This window comes from Lipotes vexillifer, unplaced genomic scaffold (genome assembly GCF_000442215.2).
Source record: "Lipotes vexillifer unplaced genomic scaffold, Lipotes_vexillifer_v1.1 scaffold1387, whole genome shotgun sequence".
Lineage (NCBI taxonomy): Eukaryota > Metazoa > Chordata > Mammalia > Artiodactyla > Lipotidae > Lipotes > Lipotes vexillifer.
In genome coordinates, this window is record NW_006790426.1 from 252,149 (window position 1) to 278,613 (window position 26,465).

The 26,465-nt window shown below is 41.5% G+C and overlaps 1 protein-coding gene across 2 annotated transcripts in view; it reads left to right on the plus strand.

Moving 5' to 3' along the window:
- The window catches only part of GRM7 (glutamate metabotropic receptor 7), a 585,198-nt gene that overhangs the window by 241,476 nt on the left and 317,257 nt on the right, over nt 1-26,465 (plus strand). For both annotated transcript variants that reach the window (XM_007463707.1, XM_007463706.1), the window contains exon 4: nt 6,400-6,540. In XM_007463707.1, coding sequence (XP_007463769.1) covers nt 6,400-6,540 — 141 coding nt within the window. The remainder of the gene's footprint in view (nt 1-6,399; nt 6,541-26,465) is intronic.

Consider the following 26,465-nt stretch of genomic DNA (forward strand, 5'->3'; position numbering starts at 1 on the left):
GCCGAGCACGGGCTCTAGGCACACAGGGTCCAGTAGTTGTGGCTTGCGGGCTCTAGAGCACAGGCTCAGTAGCTGCAGTGCACGGGCTTAGTTGCTCTGTAGCATGTGGGGTCTTCCCAGACCAGGGCTCAAACCCGTATTCCCTGCATTGGCTGGCAGATTGTCAACCACTGCGCCACCAGGGAAGCCCCTGCCTCTTCTTTTTATTCATCAATTCATTCATCTATTCTATTAGTATCGCTTCCCTATGATGTGCCAGGAGCTGTGTTTCTGAATCGTGACCACATCCTTGCAGAGTCAGAGGCAGAGCGGGAAGAGCTGAGAGCCTCCCCTTTACAGGCGAGCACATAGGAAGCCTTGGGTCCTCCCTGCCGTGTAGGCTGACAGGGATACTCTAGCCTGCAGTGCATGACTTGTGTGGATAAGGCAGCAGTCAGGGCCACTGGTCACTTTCTTATGCCTCGTGAAGCTCCATTAGTATGTCAGTCTCCGTTCACCGTAGCCGAGCAGGGCTCTTGACACTGATAGTTTTCCTTTCATACTACGCACCTGGGAGAGCATCCTTCCTTCTCAGTTGGAAAGGTCACCTCCCAAACATACCGCTCGGGATGAATTATGTGTCTGTTGATTTGCACACTCTTGTCTTGACCACAGATTTCAGGAGGAGTTTAAAGGCAACACCCCAGTTAAAAGAACAAAGAACCAGATAAATGTCGTTTTATAAAACTAGCTAAAACCCTGCTCATCATTTCTATGCTGATCTCAGTTTACTTCCAAGATTATAGGAATATTGTTCAACATGGGATATTTGCTTTAGAATCCCCTGTAGATTAATTGCTGAAATTAAAATCATCTGTCCAACAAAAGGCACAATTTAATACTAAGAATTTCATCAGCTCCACATAAAAGAATGATTTTCTCCCTTAAGGTAATTCTTATTCTGTTTTCTATGAACTGAAACCCTAGTCTTTTAAAACTCAGGTAATTAAACTAATAATAAAGGGATGCGTGTCCAGATCACTTTTCTTCAGAGCTCTCACAGAAATGAGAAGACAGTATTAATTCACTGTGAAACACACACCCATACATGCATATATTATTAGAGTTACTCTAAATTCTGCTTCAATCCCTAGCTCTCTGTTGCACCTTGGTGACTGTACATCTGGGATTAAATAGCCTCGTCCTTAAAAAAAAAAAAAAAAAGGTAAAATTGTGAGGCTATAGAAACTGTAATGAACTTGGGAATAAACAAAAAGACCCAGATCTGACCTTCAGTGGGCCTGACCTCTGTGTTATCAGCTGTCCAGGTGATTTTGATACCCACCCAACTGTGTGAATCACTGCTCTACATGGGAGCAAACACCAGCGTCTGGAATTAGCCAGACTTGAGCCCAGAATCCTCTCTGAGCCTTAGTCTCTACCTCTAAAGTGTGAATAACTTTAGTACCTACTTACCTACTTCCTAGGGTTTATGTGACACTTAAAGAAAAATATATATATAATGCTTCTTATTTTTCTAATTATAACTATTGGTACAACTTTTTATGTAACCGAATGTAAATCTGTCTGACATCAGGATTTTTAACGACTACTTGGGAGACTAACTTAGTGATATATTTATTCATTCGTTGGATAAACGTTTATGCCATGAGTCTATTAGAGTTTTAGTAGCGATACTAGATAGCATACACATAGAAGATGGCCCATGTATACGTGCTGATTTTGAGGCCAGTTGTCCTGGGATACTTTGAAATGTGAGAATGACTTAAGTATTCCTAAGGCATAACTATTCCATCTGAACAAATGTCCAATCTCTGCTCATCCCCGCTCCCTATGTTTCCCTTTTTTCATCTGTGTATCTTCTCTCTCCAGGAAGCCCTCTCTGACTCCCTAACACGGTTCTATCCCTGTACCCTTCCTTCATGGAAGCTATCACAGGTGTTATTTTATGTTTATTTAAATGATACTTTTTCAAGTCTGTCTTCCCCACCAGGCTGGCCGTAAATCCCATAAGGGACAGGTAGGTTTTAATCCCAAGGTTTGTGAGTGCAGAGAACAGTGCCTGTCACAGGGTGGGTGCTCAGTAAATATTTAATGGATGAGTATGTTTACTGAAGAACCAACAGTTCACTTTTTACTATTTCAGGCAGAATGCTGAGTGCTTTACAAATAAGAGTTTGTTTAATCCTTGTAACAAACCTATGAGGTAGGTATTACTATTAACCCCATTTTACAGATGAGGAACCTTGAACTGAATAATATGCTCAAGTTCATACAGTTCAAACCCACCATTGTGACATCGATGTGTAGTTCACCACTACACTATATGGTTTTTCTACTGACAGAAAAAGTGCAGGTCTCCAATGGGTTGGCAGTTCACATCTCTAGGAAACCACCCAAAAGCCAATGTATGCTATGTTGGTACCTGGCTAAGGGCCCTGAGTTACCCCTCAAGGCCATGGGCCTTCAGAAGACGTAGTGAAGATGTTACCAAAAGTGGCGTCTGTCTACTCTCTGCTCAAGAGCCAATAGAGAGGCAAGGTTGGTGAACAGGAAAGTTGGCTTTACTCTGGAGGCCAGCAACCAGGGAGAGAGGGCGGACTCGTATCCACAGGCCGATGCCCGGACTGACAGTCAGTGGGCAAGAGCTTTTAACGGGGAGTTTCAGGGGTCACAGCTGGAGGGAGGGGGCTACATGCAGAAACAGCACAGTCAGCTCTGACAGTCGTCTTGAAATCGGTCATGCCATGGTCTGATCCGCGTCATCTTGATTGTTTTGAGCACAGTTAATCGTTAGTTGCAGGGTCAATTTGTTCCCACTTCTTTGAGGCCAGTTCTTGGAATGGTGGCAGCTTATGGCATGGCTACAGTCTGGTCATCATGTAGTTCACTTCTTCCAGATGGTGGTGGTTTCAGCATCTATAAGATAGCTCCCAGGATATGGCTCAGAATGTTATCTGTAGCCCTTGAGGAGGAACAAAAGGTCCTTGACTTTGCTTAATGACTAAACTAGTATTATTTTCTCCTGTTTGACTGCTTTCCTTTGCTTCTGCATTTTCTCACTTCTCTGATTAAACTTATTCTTTGGCAAAAGTTTTTGTACAGACCAAAGGCAGGCAGGGGACATGAAGGGGGAAGGACCCCAGTGTCCTGCTCCATTTCAAAGACACGGGCTATTTAAGGTTACCTTCTCAGAAGCACTAAAACGTTGCACCAGGATGGAAATTCCTGGGCTGGGGAGCCCAGAGTGATAACAGGAGGCAAAGTTGAGGAACACAGCCTTTGAGGCTGCAAAGGAGCCTTGAGAAGCAATGGAGCGAACACACCAGGAAAACTCACCCGCAGGTCACACGGTGCCCTCCACCTCCCCCTAGCCATCTGCAGGCCACAGGATGCAAGGGAGGGCTCCTGCCATACTGAACACAGCACTAAGCAAAAGTCTCAACTGCAGAAGCAAAGCGAAGACCCTGTCATCTCACCCAGGGCAAAGATTCGAGGCTGACAAGGTGACAAGGCTGACATTTAACCAATTGGGCTGGAGCAGCTCAAATCCCAGCTTCAGAAGCTCAGGATTTGCTTCTCACAATCTGGGCAACAGGAGAATCACCTGGATCTTGTTAAAAACCCAAGATTGGAGAAGTCCAGCTTCTCAAAGCAGGAGCTGCATGCACAGCACCTGGGGCTTGTTAAAAAGGGAGCCTCTCTGGTCCCACCCCAAACCTCCACCCCTTCTGACATGCCCAGGGAAGTTGGTCGCTCGTTCCTTGGGGGAGTGAAAGCTGAATTCAGCCTACAAGTGAGTCCCTGCTGTGAGCTGGAGAAGGAAGCTGGGCGTGAACTGGGTGTGTGAGTAAAAGGCTGGAGTTCAGACTAGGAAAGCCTGTTGCTCATCCACTTCCTGTTATAGTGCGGGCTTTCCAGAAATCTGTTGGTTCTCTCTTAGAACAGAGGGAGGTGCCTGCTGCCTTCTCTTGCCTACCACCGTGTTAGCTAGCTGCACCCTAGTCCTTCCTTCACCAGCATGTTTTTGCATTTCCAGCAGACGCAGGCTGAAGAGAGAGGTGTTTTGAAGTGATGGACTTTTTCAGTGATGAGGTTTCCTCTAAAGATGTCTTCTGAGCTGGGGAATATATGTATCGCTGCTACAATTTGAGCCATTTTAGTAGTTCCTATTCTGAGTCTGGTTTGAGCTTCAGACCTGTGGCATGTGGCCAAAGAGTTTATTTCTATCTGTGTTCTCTGGAGGCTGCTTCTTCCTTAAGAGTGTGTTGTTCGGGTGTCTCACAAAGAGGGGCTTAGGTTGCCGTGCTAATGCAGCAGTGTTTCAGTTGTCTGTGGCTGCAGGAAAAACCACCTCAGGTGTTAGCGGTTTAAAAGATGAATCACCACAGTTCTGCAGTCGGGGCTGGTCTCAGCTGAGTGGTTCTCCTGCAGTCAGCTGGATGGCTGCAAAGTCCACAAAGGCTCTACTGAGAGGGCTGGGGTCTGGCTGGGCTCTTCTCTTTCCACATGATGTCACGTACCCCAGCCACTCGTGTTAGAGCATGGTAGCTGGATTCCAAGGGGAGTCTCTCAAGGGCAAGGCACAGTGAGTAAAGGGTTTTCCAGCCTCCACCTGCATCGCACCTGCCAATGTCTCATGAACAAAGAGGCAGGCTGCGTAAGAGGGGACCACACAAGGGCGTGAAGCCCAGGAAGCATGGTCCGTCAGGGGCCGTCAGTGTCACAGTCTACCACTGTTGCCTTTTTTTTTTTCCCCCTTGTGGGGGTTTGGCAGGGGGATAGATGAAGAGAAAAGTGAAAGTTAACTAGTTACCATTGTGAGTGTGTGTATGTATGTACATGACCAAGCGCATACATGTAGTGTTCCTGGAAACTCTGGGGGACTCTGTCTTTCCCCCAAAGATTCCCCTTTGTTGAGTGATTGTTCTTTTACTGAACAGTCATCTGAAGGCCGGGTTATGGGAGAACAGTGAGGTGGGATGGGACTTCCAGCCAGACAGATGGATCGATCAGTGTTGATAACAGAGTGAGTCAGATGCTGCAGCTCGATTACTCTCAAGTCAGCGAAGGCAGCGCGTATGAAAGGACAGTTTCCTGGATACCGGGTCAAGAATCATGTTCTCACAACACCCTAGAAAATAACTAAAAGATGTAGACTATTCTTTTTATTTTCTCTAAAATATAATCTCCTGTATAGGTTTCTTTTTTCTTTCTATTTTTTTTTTCTTTGTCTCATTTACTTATTTCAAGTTTTCCACTTACAGTAGGGCTACTGTATGTTGGGCCATGAATGCGGTAGTGAATAAAATTAAACTGACGTGCTCCTCTTGGGAAGTTTAGAGCTGAGAGCTGTTTTTCTCTTGTGGCCTTAAATAAGAGTAACTGAATAATTTACATAATGTGAACGTAAGTCCGTCTTCTCCTATGGTTCTTGACCTTAAACTCCGTGAGTTTCCAAAGTCCTCCCACTGCCACAAACAAGATGCCGTAAGGCAAACAGGTGGTATCATCTTACAGGTAAATGGAAGGAAGATAAGAAAGTTCCAGCATGTACTTGCTCGTGTTTCCCCGACTTAGTGAGATCAGTGGAGCTGGGATTCAAGGCCAGCCCTTGTGATACTGAATCCAGTCTGATTCTCACAGGACCACTGGCTCATTTAAAGCTGCAGCGCCCTAAAGAGGTAGCTAGAGATTTCCTGGGCACTTGTTCTCTCGAGTCTGCTCATCTAACACTCTTCAGAAAAAGCATTACACTTACGTTGGGGTCAGTTTACCTATGGCCTCTTCAAAAACTTCCATTTTGACTGGAAAGTCAGTTCCATAATGGGTCCTTACTAAATGCAAGAGGGTTGCTAGAATGATAATCACAGGTCAGTAACTCACATGCTTAGGGATGCAGAATATGGCATAGTGGTTGACCTTGGGCACTTTATTATGTCTTCTAAGACTCTCTTTTTTCATTGGCAAAATGGAAATGATAGCAACTACCACATAGGCTGTTGAGATGAGTGAAAGAATCTACGTAAAGCAGAGAGTCTGGTCCATAGTAAGCACTGAAATGATCACTTATTATCTTGGTGATGACAGAGACCTAGTCTACTCACTAGAGATACAAGGGATGTTGTGATCACTGTGTCACGGCTAAGGTCTCTAATGCAGATTTTATTGTGAAAGGTCATTTGTAGGCCACACATCTGCCTGACAGATTGAACTAGGGATTTAGCCATAGGAGTTAGCATTAGTGTTTTTTCCTCACTGTTTTTTTTCTTTTGACTGACACAAAAGAGCAAGCATCCGGTCTACTAAAACGAAGAAAAACCATCATTGGTTATTTTTATTTCCAAATGTCCCGGCGGTGCCCCGCAAGCAGTAACCTTTCCGTTTAACTCTGTTTAGGGTTTGATGCCTATTTTACATCCCGCACGCTTGAAAACAACAGAAGAAACGTGTGGTTTGCCGAATACTGGGAGGAGAACTTCAACTGCAAGTTGACAATTAGTGGATCAAAGAAAGAAGACACAGATCGCAAGTGCACAGGTAATTCATTCTCATTGTCCGTCTCCTGCTACTCTGCGTGGCCAGCATTGTAATGTCTGCAGAACTGACAGAAGGAAGCTTGTCTGCGGACAAATTGAAAAAGTAAATCGAATTTTACCAGATTGCTCAGAAAATGGAACAGGAACGTAAGACTTGAGTGGCAAGAGCAGTACAGACAAGAGTGGATTCTTTTCTGCCTGTCTGTCTGGCAGTAACAGACATTTTCTTTGATTCTGTTGAGTTCAGAAGAGGTCGTGTTGCCTTGAATGCTCTCGCTGGGAAATATTAGTTCATGTTGTAGCCAGGAGTATAAAGTCGTTTTCGCATAGACCGAAATCTCTCACAGATTCCATACCAGCGTCAGATTTAACTATCAGCAGAGAAATGACCCCAAAAAATGCGAAAACAATATATTTGACGAAGGAAAGAAAGTACTTGGGGTGAGAGTAATGAGAATTCGAATGGATTTTCATAATGTCCAAATTAATGTCACCTGCTATTCAAAATATGCTTTAAGATGCTCACTAAGCCTCGTTTGTAACCTCGCAGAAATATTCCAAATAAAAAGCACGAGCGTGTTTGCCATGTATGTATGCGTGTGTATATATATATATGTATATGTGTACACAGATATATACATGATATGCATATATGTAGTGGGTTGGCCAAAAAGTTCATTCTGGCTTTTCTGTAACATCTTGTGGAAAAACCCGAACTAACTTTTTGGCTCACCCTGTGTGGGTGTAGGTGTTTGTGTGTGTATACACACACACACACACACACACACACACACACACACACATATATATATATATATATATGCAGTCATCAGAAGGTAACATCACATGTTTATTCACTGATTGATTCACAAATATATATTGAGCGACTCCTTTCTGCTAAGCACTGTGCTAGGTACCGCTGATCTGGTGGTGAGCAAACCAGGTAATGCCACTGCTTTCACGCTGCTTAGAGTATAGTGAGAAAAAATCAACCTTATTCCAGCGACCTTGCTATGAATACATAATTTTAAATTGCAATAAATGTTCTGAGTGAGGCAACGGCGTATAATCAAGGAATTTTACTCATATTAAAGGTGAGTAGACATTGGCTGGTTAGGGAAGGGGAAGACCAGATTGGAGAATTTCTGGTGCAGGAAGAGCACGGCACAGGGCTCGAAGCAGGAAAATGCTGGTGCCTCTTAGGATGTGAAAAGCAGAAGAACACGAGGTACAGTGAATAGGATAAATGTGTGAACCGAGGCTGCAAGTGTAGAGATACAAGGAATAAGCCATGCTGGGATGTATGTGGATTTTGGTCTTTATCCTGTGGATACTGGAAATTGTGGGAGGTCTTATAACGCAAGGGTGTGATGTGTTCTACCATCACCTAGCCCTCTATTAGTTAGCATTCCCCAATTTTAGACTTCAGTAGCCTTCAACATTTGTAATGATGCCCTTGAGGTACGACAAACCCTAAAATGTCTTTACTGTGATCAAGAAAGAGACATTCGTATTGTATACACTCATGTGTAGTTTTTCTTTTTCTTGCAATGTGGGCCTTCGAATATTGGCCATTCAGATACTGTAGATTCCCCCATTCAGTAAACATCTATTAATGAAGAATAATGCGTGTAGAGCATGGTACTAAAACAGCACGAATGGTGCAAGGATGCTGAAGTTTAGGCCTTTTCCTCAAGGAGTTTTCTTTTTGTGAAAAAGGAGAGATAAGATATAAACAGAGACATGAGTAACAATAATGGTACAAAATCAATATGATGCACAGTGGGATGCCTAACTCAGTTAACTAGAATATCAGATTAACCACATTCTCTAGCCCGTAGTGTATAACAACAGTGTTTTCAATAATAGGATCCTTATAGTGTTGGGGGAAAATTAATTCAATGTTGACTAGACCTAGGTGACGCAAAGCTTTCAAGTAGAAATTGAAAAATTAGCTTGACATCTGGGTAATTTGTCTATATGACGGGGACATGCAAACGTACTAGAAGTACCTCAGTGATTGATGACAGCTTTTTGGCTCTTTGTGACATTTGATGTTTTGTAGAGTCTGAAAGGTGGAATGAATTGTCTGACGGCCACTAGGACCGTTCTGTCTAAGGCTCATCTCCAGTCTTTGTATATACTCTAACCAGGCTGTTTTACCTGTAGTCACATTTTAGTGCTGATTATCAAGAATTTGGGTTTATAAAAACATATAAGCTCATTATCCAAACCACTGCCTTCAAAAAATGGAAACAGAAGTGTTTATGTTTTCATATCATGCTTCCTCCATGTGAGAAACCTATGATCACACCTGGTAAATTAGCTGTGGCCCCTCTTCCTTTCCTTACTTACCACTTCCCTTGTGGTAAGAGGTGCCGTACTGAGTGGAGGTCGATATTACTACTATCATTGTGTCTTTTGTTCTTCCTGTTATTGGATATAAGAACGTGGATGGTCTGTGTTTGTTACTATTTCTCGTACTTTCTCTTTTCCAAATTCAACTAAACTTGTATTTTCTTTGGCAGTATTCCCAAAATACTATTTAAAAAATCTTGACATTCAGGTATACCTCAACTTGGAAGTGGAAAAGTGGGAGAAAAGACATAGTAAGATTTGCTAGAGCACAGGGAAAGAAAAAATGGAGGGAAATGACATATTATATTAAACTGTATTAATGAGAATACTTGCAGTGAGAAGTTGTTTTAATGAAAGAGAAGAATGGATCAGAGAAGAAAGCCATTGATAGGCTTAAGGGTGTGGGTGATGTAAGGGAAAGCTTGGTACCCAGATTTTGAAACACTAAAAGAATGGGCACATTGGAAAGAAGCAACCAGATCAGGAGGTAGGCTAAGTAGTCTGGCATTGCCGATCGTGGAGTCTGGCATCGCAGAGTGCAGTTAGTAGATGTTTTGATCTCAGGGCTGCAGAAAACAGCCCGCTTCACAGATCTCTCTCTCTCTGTGACTGGTCTCTGCTAAAGAACAAGAAAGTCTTAAAATATGCATTCCTAGGATTTGGACACAAACTAAAATGCAGACTTTTTTTTTCTGGGATATATAGCCTCTTCAGCCATCATGAGCTACTTACTATATATTAGCTCCATGTAGTCTTGGATCATTCAAGCTTCAAGATCAAGATCATTGTATCAATCATCTGGTCAGACAAGTTTTGAACATGAGTCGTGGGACCCATAACTATTTGGAGAGAGCACGTTCCTGGCGTCAGGGGAAAACAGTGAGTTGTAAAAACCCAAGATGGTAAAAAAAAAAAAAAAAAGTCATGAAAGGAAGAATAATTGTCAAACAAAAATTATTATTAAACATGAAATAAACTGCATATACTTTATATTTAACATTGGGCTACATGTGCATGGATTCTTACCTGAACAACCATGGAATCCTTATTCCTATGAATTATCCATATGCATTTAAAATCTCCTTCAAACAAGGAAAGCTACCACATACTTCAGTATTTTAAGAACATCCCAACTTTCCTTGATAGGCAATTCCAAGGTCTCTCAACCTTGAGAGCTAGACATTCTTCATCCTACTTTCCCTGGTGGTTTATATCAGTTGTCATTGATACAAATTAAGACTCACCAGGGACCCATCCTGCTCGTGGGTTGTCTTGGCTGCCATCCTCCAAGGAGTCAGGTAGTTGAGCAAGTTTATTGGTGGTGTAAGTTTTCACAGAAAACACAAACTCTATCTGAAAGGTACTAATGCCATTCATGCCACTTCATGGTAGAGCTACATTTTCTCATGGAGATAGTGGTAACGACACACACATTAAAGTAAGCATTTTTAGATAGCTCATCATAGATTACTGGTTGCTCATGGGAAGAAAAATCAGACGTGATTTTTCTTTCAGGTTGAATTTATGCTCCCCCACCCTCCCCACCCCACTGGGTAACTGTGTTCACCCTTAACACTTGCCAGTAGATTGCTGACACAGAGACCAGTTTAGCATATGATCTCTTTGGGAAAAATATGTTTTTGTGGAGTTACCAAGGTCAAGAGAAGAAGGAAGATAAATAGGTGAAGTTATATCTCTCTCTGCAAAAGAGATTGAGGCCATCTTGGTGTCAGGAAAATACTCTGCCAAAGTGTGTGCGAAACCAGAGGTTTTGGCATGAAAGAGGACTAGCATTGTGTTCCAGGGCTGTCTCTGAATATCCCTGTGAGAGACAGTATTTAATCTCTCAAGGCCTTTCCTCATCTTTGAAATGGGAATAATAAAAGTTTCATTGCATCCAAAGTTGTTGTGGGAGTTAAATGGGAGCACTCAAGAAGAGGACCTAGAAGCTCTTTGGTGGGGCTAAGGGCAGACTCTGGGAGGACTCATGCCAAGGAGTACTTCCCAGAACTTCTGCTGCCAGTGTCCTTGTCCCCACCGTAATCCACAGCCGCCACCCCTAGTCTCTCTGGGGGAGACTAGCAGCTGTGTGGCTGATAGGGTATTGTTGCTCCAGCCTGGTGTCAGTCCTGAGCCTCTGAGGTGGGAGAGCCGAGTTCAGGACATTGGTCCACCAGACACCTCCCAGCTCCAAGTAATAGCACACAGCAAAAGCTCTCCCAGAGGTCTCTTTCTCAGCGCTAAGACCCAGTTCCACTCAACGAACAGCAAGCTCCAGTACTGGACACCCCATGCCAAACAACTAGCAAGACAGGAACACAACCCCCCCCCCCATTAGCAGAGAGGCTGCCTCAAATCATAATAAGGTCAGAGACGCCCCCAAACACACCACCAGACGCAGTCCTGCCCACCAGAAAGACAAGATCCAGACTCATCCACCAGAAAACAGGCACCAGTCTCCTCGACCAAGAAGCCTACACAACCCACTGAACCAACCTTAGCCGCTGGGGTCAGACACCAAAAACAACGGGAACTACGAATGTGCAGCCTGCGAAAAGGAGACCCCAAACCCAATAAGTTAAGCAAAATGAGAAGACAGAGAAATACTCAGCAGATGAAGGAGCCAGGTAAAAACCTAACAGGCCAAACAAATGAAGAGGAAATAGGCAGTCCACCTGAAAAAGAATTCAGAGTAATGATAGTAAAGATGATCCAAAATCTTGGAGATCGAGTGGAGAAAATACAAGAAATGTTTAAAAAGGACTTAGACTAACTAGGGAGCAAACAAACAATGATGAACAACACAATAAATAAAGTTAAAAATTCTCTAGAAGGAATCAGTAGCAGCATAACTGAAGCAGAAAAACGCATAGGTGACCTGGAAGATAAAATAATGGAAATAACTACCACAGAACAGAATAAAGAAAAAAGAATGAAAAGAATTGAGGATGGTCTCAGAAACCTCTGGGCCAACATTAAACACACCAACATTCAAATTGTAGGGGTCCCAGAAGAAGAGAAAAAGAAAGGGTCTAAGAGAATATTGGAAGAGATTATAGTTGAAAACTTCCCTAATATGGGAAAGGAAGTAGTTAATCAATTCCAGGAAGCACAGAGAGTCCAATACAGGATAAATCCAAGGAGAAACGCGCCAAGAAGCATATTAATCAAACTGTCAGAAATTAAATACAAAGAAAAAATACTGAAAGCAGCAAGGGAAAACCAACAAATAACATACAAGGGAATCCCCATAAGGTTAACAGCTGATCTTTCAGCAGAAACTCTGTAAGCCAAAAGGGAGTGGCAGGACATGTTTAAAGTGATGAAAAGGAAACACCTACAACCAAGATAACTCTACCCAGCAAGGATCTCAGTCAAATTAGACAGAGAAATTAAAACCTTTACAGACAATCAAAAGCTAAGAGAATCCAGCACCACCAAACCAGATTTTCAAAAAATACTAAAAGAACTTCTCTAGGCAGGAAACAGAAGAGAAGGAAAAGACGTACAATAACAAACCCCAAACAATTAAGAAAATGGTAATAGGAACATACATATTGATAATTACCTTAAATGTAAATGGATTAAATGCTCCTACCAAAAGACAGACTGGCTGAATGGATACAAAAACAAGACCTGTATATATGCTGTCTACAAGACACCCACTTCAGACCTAGAGACACATACAGACTGAAAGTGAGGGGATGGAAAAAGATATTCCATGCAAATGGACAATCTGAGACAAAAAAATAAATAAATAAAAGGAATCCAAATTGGAAAAGAAGAAGTAAAGCTGTCACTGTTTGCAGGTGACACGATACTATACATAGAGAATCCTAAAGATGCCACCAGAAAACTACTAGAGCTAATCAATGAATTTGGTAAAGTAGCAGGATACAAAACTAATGCACAGAAATCTCTTGCATTCCTATACACTAATGGTGAAAAATCTGAAAGAGAAATTAAGGAAACACTCCCATTGACCGTTGCAACAAAAAGAATAAAATACCTAGGAATATACCTACCTAAGGAGACAAAAGACCTGTATGCAGAAAACTATAAGACACTGATGAAAGAAATTAAAGATGATACAAACAGATGGAGAGACATACCATGTTCTTGGAATGGAAGAATCAACATTGTGAAAATGACTATACTATCCAAAGCAAACTACAGATTCAGTGCAATCCCTATCAAGCTACCAATGGCATTTTTCACAGAACTAGAACAAAAAATTGCACAACTTGTATGGAAATACAAAAGACCCTGAACAACCAAAGCAATCTTGAGAAAGAAAATCAGAGCTGGAGGAATCAGGCTCCCTGACTTCAGGCTATACTGCAAAGCTACAGTAAGCAAGACAGGATGGTACTGGCACAAAAACACAAATATAGATCAATGGAACAGGATAGAAAGTCCAGAGCGAAACCCACACACATATGGTCACCTTATCTTTGATAAAGGAGGCAAGAATATACAATGGAGAAAAGACAGCCTCTTCAATAAGTGGTGCTGGGAAAACTGGACAGCTGCATTTAAAAGAATGAAATTAGAACACTCCCTAACACCATACACAAAAATAAGCTCAAAATGGATTAAAGACCTAAATGTAAGGCCAGACACTCTGAAATTCTTAGAGGAAAACCTAGGCAGAACACTCTATGACATAAATCACAGCAAGATCTTTTTGACCCACCTCCTAGAGAAATGGAAAGAAAAACAAAAATAAACAAATGGGACCTAATGAAACTTAAAAGCTTTTACACAGCAAAGGAAACCATAAACGAGACCAAAAGGCAACCCTCAGAATGGGAGAAAATATTTGCAAACGAAGCAACTGACAAAGGATTGATCTCCAAAATTTACAAGCAGCTCATGCAGCTCAATATCAAATAAACAAACAACCCCATCCAAAAATGGGCAGAAGACCTAAATAGACATTTCTCCAAAGAAGATGTACACATTGCCAACAAACACATGAAAGGATGCTCAACATCACTAATCATTAGAGAAATGCAAATCAAACCCACAATGAGATATCACCTCACACGGGTCAGAATGGCCATCATCAAAATATCTACAAGAAATAAATGCTGGAGCAGGTGTGCACAAGGGGAACCCTATTGCACTGTTGGTGGGAATGTAAATTGATACAGCCACTATGGAGAACAGTATGGAGGTTCCTTAAAAAACGAAAGAAAGAACTACCATGCGACCCAGCAATCCCACTACTGGGCGTATACCCTGAGATAACCATAATTCAAAAAGAGTCGTGTACCACAGTGTTCATTGCCGCTCTATTTAAAATAGCCAGGACACGGAAGCAACCTAATTGTCCATCGACAGCTGAATGGGTAAAGAAGATGTGGCACATATATACAATGGAATATTACTCAGCCATAAAAGGAAACGAAATTGAGTTATTTGTAGTGCGGTGGATGGACCCAGAGTCTGTCGTACAGAGTGAAGTAAGTCAGAAAGAGAAAAACAAATACCATATGCTAACAAATATATATGGAATGTAAAAAAAAAAAAAAAAAATTGGTTCTGAAGAACCTAGGGGCAGGACAGAAATAAAGACGCATATGTAGAGAATGGACTTGAGGACATGAGGAGGGGGAAGGGTAAGCTGGGACGAAGTGAGAGAGTGGCATGGACATATATACACTACCCAATGTAAAATAGATAGCTAGTGGGAAGCAGCTGTGTTGCACAGGGAGATCAGCTCGGTGCTTTGTGTCCACCTAGAGGGGTGGGATCGGGAGGGTGGGAGGGAGGGAGACGCAAGAGGGAGGAGATATGGGGATATATGTATACGTAGAGCTGATTCACATTTTTATACAGCAGAAACTAACACATCATTGTAAAGCAATTATACTCCAATAAAGATGTTTTAAAAAAAAAAAAAAAGGATCTCAAATGATACTAGGGCACAGTAATAGCTCAGTAATGGCAATTATCTGCTCTTCCGGGTTGAAAGCAGTTACAGGGCAGGGTGGTGTTTCATGAAGATCCTATTGCCTTATGTCAGTCCTGTGGAAAATACCAACTTCTAGGAGGAAAGTAAAGCCAGGGATTTGAATGAGCATGTAAATACATACCAGAGATTTTCACTGGGGCACACATTGCATAGCAATATACTAAGGTATCAAAAAGTTTGTAGGTAAGTGTTATTCAACTTTATGCTCTGAATGGAATGCGGCTCCAAGCTTATGGAATTTCAGCACCATAATGTAGAGTGTGCCCAAGCATTATAGGAGCTTGGACTTGCTGAGTACCTCATGTCCCAACTTTTGTAGTTTTATCCCTGATGTGCTATGTCCCTATGTGGTTAGTAGCATCCCCAAGGTCTTTGCTCCCAAACCCATTCTTTAAAGTCAGAAGGTTTTGAGAATCTGAATGTGCTTGCCGAATCTGTATGTGCTTGCCTGTGGCAGTCCATAAACATTATCACTCTGTCGCATCTTACGGCTTATACAGACATTTGTCTAACTAACATTACGGTCCTGTCAGATGCCACTCTGAATACTGATTCCGCGGTATTATCTCTTTGCTGAAAACAAGTAACTCAGCCTTTAGAAATCCATTATCCCATGAAGGGACAACTTGACTTTCAGAGATTTGTTTTCCTTTTGAGATGACAGAGGAAGAATAAATTGGTGACGTACTTCTTGTGTTGTGGGGTTTTTTTTTTTTGTAAAAAGATGTATTCCATTGCTAGTGCTTTCAACTCACACAGTAAACAAATATGATTTTGATTTGAGTCCCTAATCAACGAATATTTACTGTGGAAAGATGGCAAGGGCCAAAGAGTATAGTCTGGTAAATGTCCACGTTCTGGGAGGTCAGTATCCTTACGCTGTGTTTTTCTTTTCACCTCACTTGTCAAAGCTAATAGTTTAAGTAAAGGTCACTCTCTTGGGGGTGGCAAAATCCTGTTAATAAATGCTGTTAGTGAATAAAGCATGTGTTTCTAAAGTCTTTTATCCTCACCTGGGACCGAGGCCCAGGAGAGCCTGTATAATTTCTAAACTATCAGGGCAAAGGAATTAGACTTAAGTGAGTCAAGTTCTCTGAGAATATATGTGCGGAAAAATTTGACTTTACTGCTTAGTTTTCCCTGTCATTTTATTATTCTATTCTGAATTGACCTTTAATTGTTAAATAGATGTTGTATTGTGAGACCTAATTTATTCAGCATGATTAAAGAATCCACAACAAAATGTCATAGACAAATAATGTCTCACCCTTTGTTGCTCTAAGACTTTCTGAAGCCATTTTGATGAGACGCAAAGTAAAATGCACTTTTACACCTCTGCGCTTTGTTAACCCAAGGTTCAACGAAGATTAATTATGATTTAATCTGCCTGGAGCATCCGTTATGGATTGTGCTTTAATATGGTTCTTTGTTAAATGTTTGATTCTCGGCCTTATCTCTGGACATCAACATCTTGCTTGGTGTTTCTCTTCCTACCATCACCCTTAAGTCTTCCACCACCTACCTCTGCAATGACTGGCTTGTCTCTGGGTGGGAACTGGAAATATGAGCCAAATTATTAGATTTTTTTATGTTAAATCATTCGTTTATTTTTAAAATGGACATTAAATAAGTATTAAGTGTCTCAGAATCATCTGAGAAAGGCTTTGTGGATGTAGCACAGCATTTTCTAGCAGCTCTTTGGGTGAATTTACTAACAGAATTTAGCTATAGGTGAAATGCTAATTAATACAGTATTCCCCAAATTAGAATTATCTGAATTCACATCTGAAGTCTTCGTTGTTCTTGGAAAACCTCTTTTAAATACTTTTCAGAATAAAAGTATTGAATAAACACCCCATGTCCATGAAAGATGATTACGGGTATGACTTTGGATTCCTATACGTAACAGACGAAAAAAAAGGCTTTAGTGGAACGTTAAATCATATTAAATGCTATGTTATTTCTCTGGCTTTACTTTTAATTCACTTAGATATGAAATTTTATCTTCTTTGATTATTTTAAAACCAGTAAAGTTACCTTTCTAAAGGAATTTAAGAACCAAAAGGTAGCCTGTTTTCAATGGGCAGCATAGCATCAAATATGTCAATTATAACACTTGATAAATTTGAGAGAAGATAAGCAAGATGTGACCAGCCTCGCTTCTGAGAGCACTGGTCACTGCAGCCTCTCCTATGGTTACGTTATAGTAAGTACAGCTCTCGGGCCACCAAACCAGTAGTGCAAAAAATATGACTTGTGATTGTTTCCTATAACTTTGTTTTGCCCCTCCATTTCAAGTGATTTTAGAAGTTTAAGCAGTCTTTGTGGAGTTGTCCATTCCACCCAGTCAGTGTGGTTGAACCTCATTTACAGAGGGCTTGGTCAAGGCCAGGGACCTGGAGTTGTTTGTGAGGTCCCTTTGCTCTGGGCCTTTGCCATCTATCCATGCCTTCTTCCTGTCTGGGAATCCTTTTCCAGGAATGTGATACCGTCCCTTAGGCGTGGAGATGTGGAGGTGAGCACAGCATGGACTTTTGATCCTGGCCTCAGGGCTTCTCCGGGCTCAGCTCTGATTGTGACGGCTTCTCCAGCCCTCCTGAGCCTGTGCTGGGGGAGGTGTCGGAGCCCAGGACCCTTTCCAGGGGCACACACCCGCATGCAACTTACAGGCTTCCCCTGTAAGTCTCTTTCTTCTCATCTTCCATTCTCCACTGTCTTTATTACAGGTTGAGGAAGGAGACCAACTTAGATCTAACCATATCCTTCTAATTCTTTTGCGTGCGGCACGCACTGTATGTCTTGAATCCTCCAGCACTCCAACTTCTGAAGCTCAGAGCCTCATATTGACCGCACGATACTGGATTTAAAACTCAAGTCAATCTTTTTATTTTATTTTACTTTTTTAGTGTTCTGTTACAAACTTCTTAAAAGCAAAGAATAAGAGCTTTGTAGCTTCCAATAATATATGAATATATAAGAATATTGCCGTACACCACTATGTCCGTACAACCAAAGCATAAGAGTCATGGATGACAGGCCAGGTTTACGAAATATTGCAAGCGTAGCACTAAATTCGTAAAGCTTATTTTCTCAAATCTTGACCAGGCGTGTAAGGTAGAGGCTGGCTATCTTCAGCCTTCTCAAATAGATATTTATCGGTGGACCCTGCAGGAAACGCATTTTTCTTTCTGCCACCAGCCCTCCAGAGCATAAAGGGGGGTCTTCAGCAGCGCCCCATTTTAGCTCAGGCCATGTTTCCTCACGCTCCTCTTGCCATACAGCCGCCACGGCATGGACAGGAGCTGGCTTGGATTCTGTGCAGAATCAAGCCCAATTGTGGAACACCAAGTTGAAAGCCCAGGGGTATCCAGGCAAAAAGCATTTCCATGAATGTTAGAAGGCATAATTATTTGAGCTGTGTGTCATTTCTTTCTCATTAGCTCCAATAGGCAGTGGCTTTAACAATTGGAGTCATGGCCTTGCCATATTTCGTAAAGTCTGTCAGGCTACGCACTTGATGAGAAGGAATTCCCGAATGAGGGGAATTAATGCTTCAGCCTCTTCTCAGCAACAGTCCTTGTAAGCAAAGTGCCTCTTCTAAGCAATATACGTATTATAAATTGGCTGCTTACAGGCATTTTAGTAGGTTTAAGAAAGGGCTGTTGCATGACTTAATCAAGTATCCTCAAGCAAGTTAGATTGGAATATAGCTTTCCTTAGGAAGCATTTCTAGTAATACAGGTGTTTCTTTTTTTTCCCCCCTTTTACTTCTTCCAAAGAGAAATATGGTTACCGAAACCATTTTAGGCTTTTACAGTGTATGCAGCATCATATTCATTTTTCTAAAGAATAAAAATATGCTCACAAGATAAATATCTACCAGACTTATAAACCCAGATAAAACTTTCGGGAGAGACTTCTCACTTTGTCTTAGTTTTTCCAGTCACACTAGATCAGATATGTGGTGACCACATGGGAAGACTTCCCATTTCCTCGTCGTCTAATAGTGTGTGTTTGCCTTCCTGGGTGCTCAGAGCTCTATTATGTAGAAGCATGTGTTCAAGCTGCCTGATGAAGCCACACTAATTAGCTCTTGAAAAATGGTTAAGACTTGAAGAGTCCAGTTGCCCCGGTGTGAATCCCAGCTCTTTCCCTTACTCTGTCACCATGGGCAAGTCACTGAAACATTCTCAGCCCCTTATTTGCTCATCTGTAAAATGGGGATAACGGTAGTCCTTACTACATGGGATGGCTCGCAAGGATTCAGTAGAACCGTGCCCAGTGGTAATAGTTTGTGTGCAGTGGGTTTACATGCCGTCGTTGTGATGGATGTTTGTGGTGACTGAAGTTACCTTTGGCTTTGTTTAAAAAAAGCATCTCCCCCCTGACTCAAATTGCCTATCCTTTTTTATTTTCCCCATGACTCAAATTGCCTATCCTTTTTTATTTTCATACTCGGCTGTGTTCTTCCTTTGCCTTAAACATCCTTGGCCTTATAAAGTGCTGTACACAGATCAGTATCCTTTTATGTGTTTATATCATCCAGTGTGACGCCCCTATCAGCCTGGTGAATAAACATGGCACGTATCCTCCTCCTTTTACACATTAAAACAAAACCAAACTTTGGAGCAATTCCGTGACATTTCTGAGAGCGTATTTGCTAATGAGAAAAATAATCCCAATAACTACTGGCACACATTTGTTTTCGCGTGCATTCTCTCCCTCCTCATTTGTTCATTTCACAAATGTGTGTCGAGCACCTGCACGGGGCTAGCCACTGAGCTGGGAGGAAGATACGGGCTCTGCTTTCAGGGAGCTTCTATTCCAGCCCAGGAGGAAGGCGGAAAACCAAGGGCAGGTGAATAAAATAATTGCAAGTTATGATTAGTGCTGTGGAAAAAGCCAATAGGAGGCTAAAGTAGAAAACAACAGTCAAAAATTGTTCCAGGAAAAGATAGAAATCATCACCACAGCCCTGACTTTCTGCAAGGGGTTATTATACCCATTATACAGATGAGGAAGGTGTGGCTCAGAGGTGTCAACCACGTGATAAATGCGGATGATTTCTCCCTGTGCTCTTTCTCCTCTGATGCCTAATGCCTAGTTCCCTTCCTAGACTCTTGGAACATGAGTAGGCACATTCTCATTTGGGGGTCGCTTTATGTTTTTGTTCATACAGCAGTTTCCTTACTTGCTGACACCCAGCCCCTTAAGTGCTCTTTTGTAGGACATCTTTGATTATGATCCTGGATTGATCCCTCAGGTCCTCACTTAGGAAGAGCTGCAGTGGAGAAGTGAGTTGACCTCGTTTCTTCTCTCCTCTCCTGAGCTCAAAATAGGGCAGTATTTTTCAAACTTTGTTATATTGATGAAAAGTTAGTAGCTTGTACCAAGAAAAAAGACACAAAATCACATTCCCTGTCTCATAGGCAGCATAATTTCACAACAGGGAATTGCAGCCAGGACTATAAAATTCTCTTGGAATGTATCTCCTTCCCGTGGGATTTCCTGTCCTTTTAGGGTGGGGCAAACAGTCCTGCAGCCTTACGGAAACAGATGGTGGAGATTGAAATCGTGCGAAACCGGATGAAGTACAAAATAATACCTTTAAGGGCAAGCATACCAATATCAGAGTAGCAGTTATAAACTGAGCTACCAAAGTGGTCTGATGCTCTGGCACAATTGGGCAATTTACCATGGAAGGGAAATGTTGAATTACAAGATGCTGTTGCTTTTTTTCAGTTGAGAAAAATGCAACTGTCACAAGCAAGTTTCGGGCAAGTTTGTAACAAATGGCTACATATTAGAATTAAATTTTGAAGAAACCACGGACAGATCAAAAGAAAACTATGCCAAGGGCTAATCCAAAGCAGTTCTTCTGTGGATACAAGTGTACAAAAATCATCAGGACAACTAGTTATTGGACTTCAAATATCTGACAGCCTGGCTGTTAACATGCCTACATAAATCACGCCTCTGGCGTGGACTGTATGTCAACAGGTTTTCTCTTTCCTTGAACAAGTTTTGAGATTGCGGAAGTGCTATTGAATTTGAAGAGAGGCTCAAAACCTAGATTGGTGCTATTTTTAGCAAGTTGTGCAAGACTAATCCTGCTACCCCCAATATTGAAGGCATGTCAGTGTCCATACATTGTTCATAAGAAGGCAAGCTCTCAGCATGGTCTCTAGGGCCCCCTGTGGCAGGGCCCCCGTCTCATACTGCTGCAGCTCCGACTTTCCTTTAGTTTTGTAAAGACACCTGGGCTCTCGCTTATCACAGGGCCTTGGTACATGATGTTCCGTCTGTCCTCAGCTGCAAGCTCAGTGAAACCAGGCATTCACTTTTTTGTTTATGCCTTTTTTTGTAGCCCCAGTCCCGGCTCGGGTCAGGCATAGAGTAGAAGTTTCAGAAGCAGTTGTCAAGGAGTTACTTTTACTTGCCACACGCGTAAAACAAAAATCTGCACAGAATATACCAATGCAGTTGATCAAGTTGGGAGAGGAGGGGCAGGTAGTATGTGCCTGTGTTTTCCTGGGGAGCCCAGCTTGCTGCCCTTCACAAGCACCGAAGCAGAATCTCTCATTTGGACGATCAGCCTGGGCAAATGGATTGAATCAGGGGTTTTGTAGGATTTATTGCACTGCACGTGTTAAGTGTTTCATAAGTCCATTACGTTGGCATCTACAAGACCCTGAAAGAAAATAGCAAGAGCTGCATTGATTTGAGTTGACAAGTTCTCCATTTTAAGTAAGAATGTGAAACCCCCCAAATCCAATAAACTGTAATATATAAGCCCTTCCTGCCTTTTAAAAATATCACAGGAACAGAGGACTAAGGAATGCGTCAGCCTCCCAACTTTGACCATATCCTTCCCTCTGTTGATTATTGTTATTCTCATAACTGAAGAATTGCTGCATTTTACACGCTATGAGGAAGAAATTAGATCCAAGGCCAAAACCTTAGTAATAAAAAGTATAAAATAGTCAGTGCTTGTTAGGTACTTACTTAAATGACTGTCTCTCATCCTGCAAAAAAGTAGACAAATACACATCTAAACGAACAAAAGCTTTAGCATTTTGCAAGTTTTACACTTAAGGTTTTCATTCTGAGAGTCTTTTGAAAAGTAATTATAATAATTAGTATTTATTGAATGCTTGCCATGTGCTAGCTACCAGATTAAGCACTTGACATAAATGATAATGATCCTCAACATATATATTCTTTTCCCTTATAGGTTATTACAAAATACTGAGTACAGTTCCTTGTGCTCTACGGTAGGTCCTTGTTGGTTATCGCTTTTATGCTATTTGTTAACATTTTATTGACGTATAGTTGCTTTTACAGCATTGTGTTCATCTCTGCTGTACAGCAAATATATGTACACATACACACACACCACATCTTCTTTATCCATTCATCTGTCGATGAACATTTAGGTTGTTTGCATGTCTTGGCTATTGTAAATAGTGTTGCTGTGAACATAAGGGTGCTTGTATGTTTTCGAATGCACTTTTGTCTGGGTATAGGCCCAGGAGTGGGACGGCTGGATCGTATGGCAACTCTATTTTTAGTTTTTTGAGGAACCTCCATACTGTTCTCCGTAGTGGCTGTATCAATTTACATTCCCGCCAACAGTACAAGAGGGTTCCCTTTTGTCCACACCCTCCCCAGCATTTATTGTTTGTAGACTTTTTGAATGGCCATTCTGACTGGTGTGAGGTGATACCTCATTGTAGTTGCGATTTGCATTTCTCTAATGATTAGCGAGGATGAGCATCTTTTCACGTGCCTGTTTGCCATCTGTATGTCTTCGTTGAGGGAATGTCTATTTAGGTCTTCTGCCCATTTTTCGATTGGGTTGTTTTTTTGTTATTGAGTTGTATGAGCTGTTCATATATTTTGGAAATTAAGCCCTTGTCGGTTGCATCACTGGCAAATATTTTCTCCCAGTATGCAGGTTGTCTTTTCATTTTGTTGATGGTTTCCTCTGCTGTACAGAAGCTTGTAAGTTTGATTAGGTCCCATTTGTTTATTTGTGCTTTTATTTCTATTGCTTTGGGAGACTGACCTAAGAAAACAGTGGTACGATTTCTGTCAGAGACAGAAATTTTGTTTTGCCTATGTTCTCTTCTAGGAGTTTTATGGTGCCATGTCTATATTTAAGTCCTTAAGCTATTTGGGGTTTATCTCTGTGTATGGTGAGGATATGTTCTAACTTCATTGATTTACGTGTGGCTGTCCAGCTCTTCCAACACTGCTTGCTGAAGAGACTGTCTTTTCCTTACCCTCAGTTTTTAGTTGAGGAAAATGAAACAGATCTTAACTCTTTTAATCCTTTCAACACCCTCTGAAATAGCTGGGGTCTTTTTTCACTGTTTTATAAATGAGAAAATGGAAGCAGGGGAAGGTACCCGTTGCCCAAGCAGGAAGTGGCAGCCAAGGCTTAGGGAGCTCAATTCCACCTCGTGCTCATGGTCACTCAGTCAGAAAGAATCCATACCCAGATCTGGCCACCTCAAAAGCCTTTTGTCACTATTTGTTTCTTCCATTCTAAGCTGCCCTCCTGGGTAGAGACACCTCATAGCAAATATGGTGTAACGCCACAACGTTCAGGATACAGCGCCAGCCACCACTGTGGCACCTAAGAAAAGAAAAGTGACATGTGTGACCACAGGCTTCTGTTGTTGTTGCTGTTGTTGGATGTCTTCTCTAAGCTTGGGTGTCTGGAAGGAGCTCTGGGCTCTAGGTTTGTCTTCTTTTGGTTTGGCCAACGGAGGGAGTGTATATCTGTCTACCTTTAAACCATTGAGTTGCTTTTCTACCCATAGGTAGGGGAAGGACATGGCCAAAGGAAAAGCCATTGTCCTTGAAAGGGGTTTCACTCCTCTGATGGAGAAAGTTTGCAACGTAATAAACTCCGAGCATGTGCTTCTCTAAAATCTTACTTCCCTTCTCTGGGGACAGCGTATCTGATTGTTCACCTGTGTCTAACTTTCTTCTGATTTTGACACCAGAGTGTGTAAACTTTTATCAAAACAGCGAATTCTATCTCATTGGCTCTGTCCTATTCATTAGCACTCATGGAAAGAAAGAATTTGGGATGATGTCACTGGGATTCCCGGTGGATTCCCGGGTCTTGCCATTCATAAGAAAGAAACCTCTGCATACCACTTTTAGAGTTCTTGAGGACCCTTAGAATGCTACCATGGGCAGAACCAAAAATTCTGTCAACCTTATAACCGTAACATGGTGATAATAAGGAATTGAGATATCTTTTAATTTTTTTTTAATTTTGTGGACCGTGAGTACTGTACTTTTTAGTTTTCTTGGTTATTTTAAGTAGTATGTAGCAGTCGAATGATTTTATTTGCTATCACTTGCTGAATCCTTACTTACGTCACTTCCAAAATTGGCAAGTATATACAAAACACATGCAGAAATATCTTAAGACCTCTTGCTCTTTCCTTATTTTGGGTTACTTTCTGAGGATGAACTTCCAGAGGTCATTAAATGGAGGAGTAAAGAGTGAGGACTTTGAGACCAAATCACCTTAAATTTAATTGTGCTTCCTGCCCCATACTAGCTAAGAAGCCTAGCACAAATGAGCTTGCATCTCTGTGCCCTCTTTCCTAATTTGTAAAACGTAGATGATAATAATAACCAAAGGCAGTTTTGTGTTTTGAGGAGAAGCACTAAGTAAGCTTATACAGTTGACCCTCGCGCAACATGTGTTTGAACTACGTGGATCCACTTATACGGAGATGTTTTTCAGTAGCAAACACTAGGGTACTATATGATGCGTAGCTGGTTGAATGCGGGTTGACGAGGAACCACGGATGCAGAGGGCCGACTATAAATTACACGCGGATTTTCAACTGTGTGAAGGGTTGGCGTCCCTAGTCCCCTCGTTGCTCAAGGCCACCTGTCCAAGTATAGTGCTTAGTACAATGCCTGACATATAGGGAGCGTTAGAGAAGCAATAGTAATATACACATTACCTATTTTTATCATTACAGATTCAGAGTAGAATTGAAATGTATCGTCAAACTGTTTTCTGAAAGGACTGCACTAATTTATTCAGCCACTGGCAAAACTACTAAAATGTTACCTCTCTTTTGATTTGCACGTCTTAGAAAACTTGCAAGGTGAAATATTTTTTCCATGTGTTTGGGTACTGATTTATCGTTTTTATGAGACGCACTTTAGAGTCTTTCAGTTGTTTTAATGTCCCCTGTGTCATTTGATGATCCCTACAACTCGGCAGAGTTGGCAGAGCTGATAATATTTATAGTCGCCTGAATGGAAAGGTAAAAGCAAAGTTCATAGCGGTCTGATGAGTGGCTTTCCCAAAGTCATTTGGCTAGTGTCTAGCAGCATTGGGATTCGAACCAGAGCATTTTGCTTTCCTCTTGAAAGCAGTGACTCATGGAAGTGGCCCCGCCTGGCATGAAAGGATTAACATCACCCTGAAAACAAAAATGAAAACAAAAAAACTACACATAACTTTTTCCTATGAAAAGTTTATGACCTTAGGAGAATACGATTTAAACAACTTATAGCTTCCTTTAGCTCATTTAGAAAGCACCAAAGAGACCTTATGTTCTAAGTGACTCCTTGCAAGATGTATGAGGTGGCAAAGGGTCAACTACGTTTAGAACTTGGGTTGCTGTGGTCTTGCAAAGTATCATTTAATGGCTGCGGTTTATATGATAATTCAAAAATGAATCAAATACATATATGTAGAAATTGAATTATAGTTGACCTACAGCACTATGTTAGTTCCAGGGGCATAATGAGTTGATATTTGTGTACGTTGCAAAATGGTCACCATGAGAAGTCTAGTTACTATCTGTCACCGTATAAAGTTACTACAGTGTTCTTGACTATATTCCTCAGGTTGTAGATTTCACCCCTAATGCCCGTTTATTTTGTAATTGGAAGTTTGTACCTCTTAACCTCCCTCACCTATTTCAGCCGTCCCCCCACCCCTCTCACCTCTGGCAACCACGCGTTTGGGATCTGTATCTGAGTCTGTTTCTGTTTAGTTGTTTGTTCAGTTGTTTTTTTAGATTCCACATATAAGTGATATCATATGGTATTCATCTTGCTCTGATTTACTTCACTTAGTATAATACCTTGTAGGTCCATCTACAAGATTTCACTCATGTTTGTGGCTAAGTAATATTCCATTGGGTGTGTTGTCTTTGTCTGTGTGTGTATGTGTATGTATCACATCTTCTTTATTCATTTATCTGTTGATGGACACTTAGGTTGCTTCCATATCTTGGCTATTGTAAAAAAAAAAAAAAAAAAAAAGACTGCAGTGTAGCTGTGCCAATTTACATTCCCACCCAACAGTATACTAGGATTCCCTTTTCTGTACATCCTGGTCAATACTTATCATTTGTTGTCTTTTGGTAACCATTCTGATAGGTGTAAGGTGATACCTCATTGTGCTTGTGATTTGCATTTCTCTTATGATTAGTGAGGTTGAGCATCTTTTCATGAGTCTGTTGGCCATCTATATGTCTTTATGGAAAAATGTCTATTCAGGTCCTCTGCCCATTTTTTTTTTTTTTTTTTTTTTA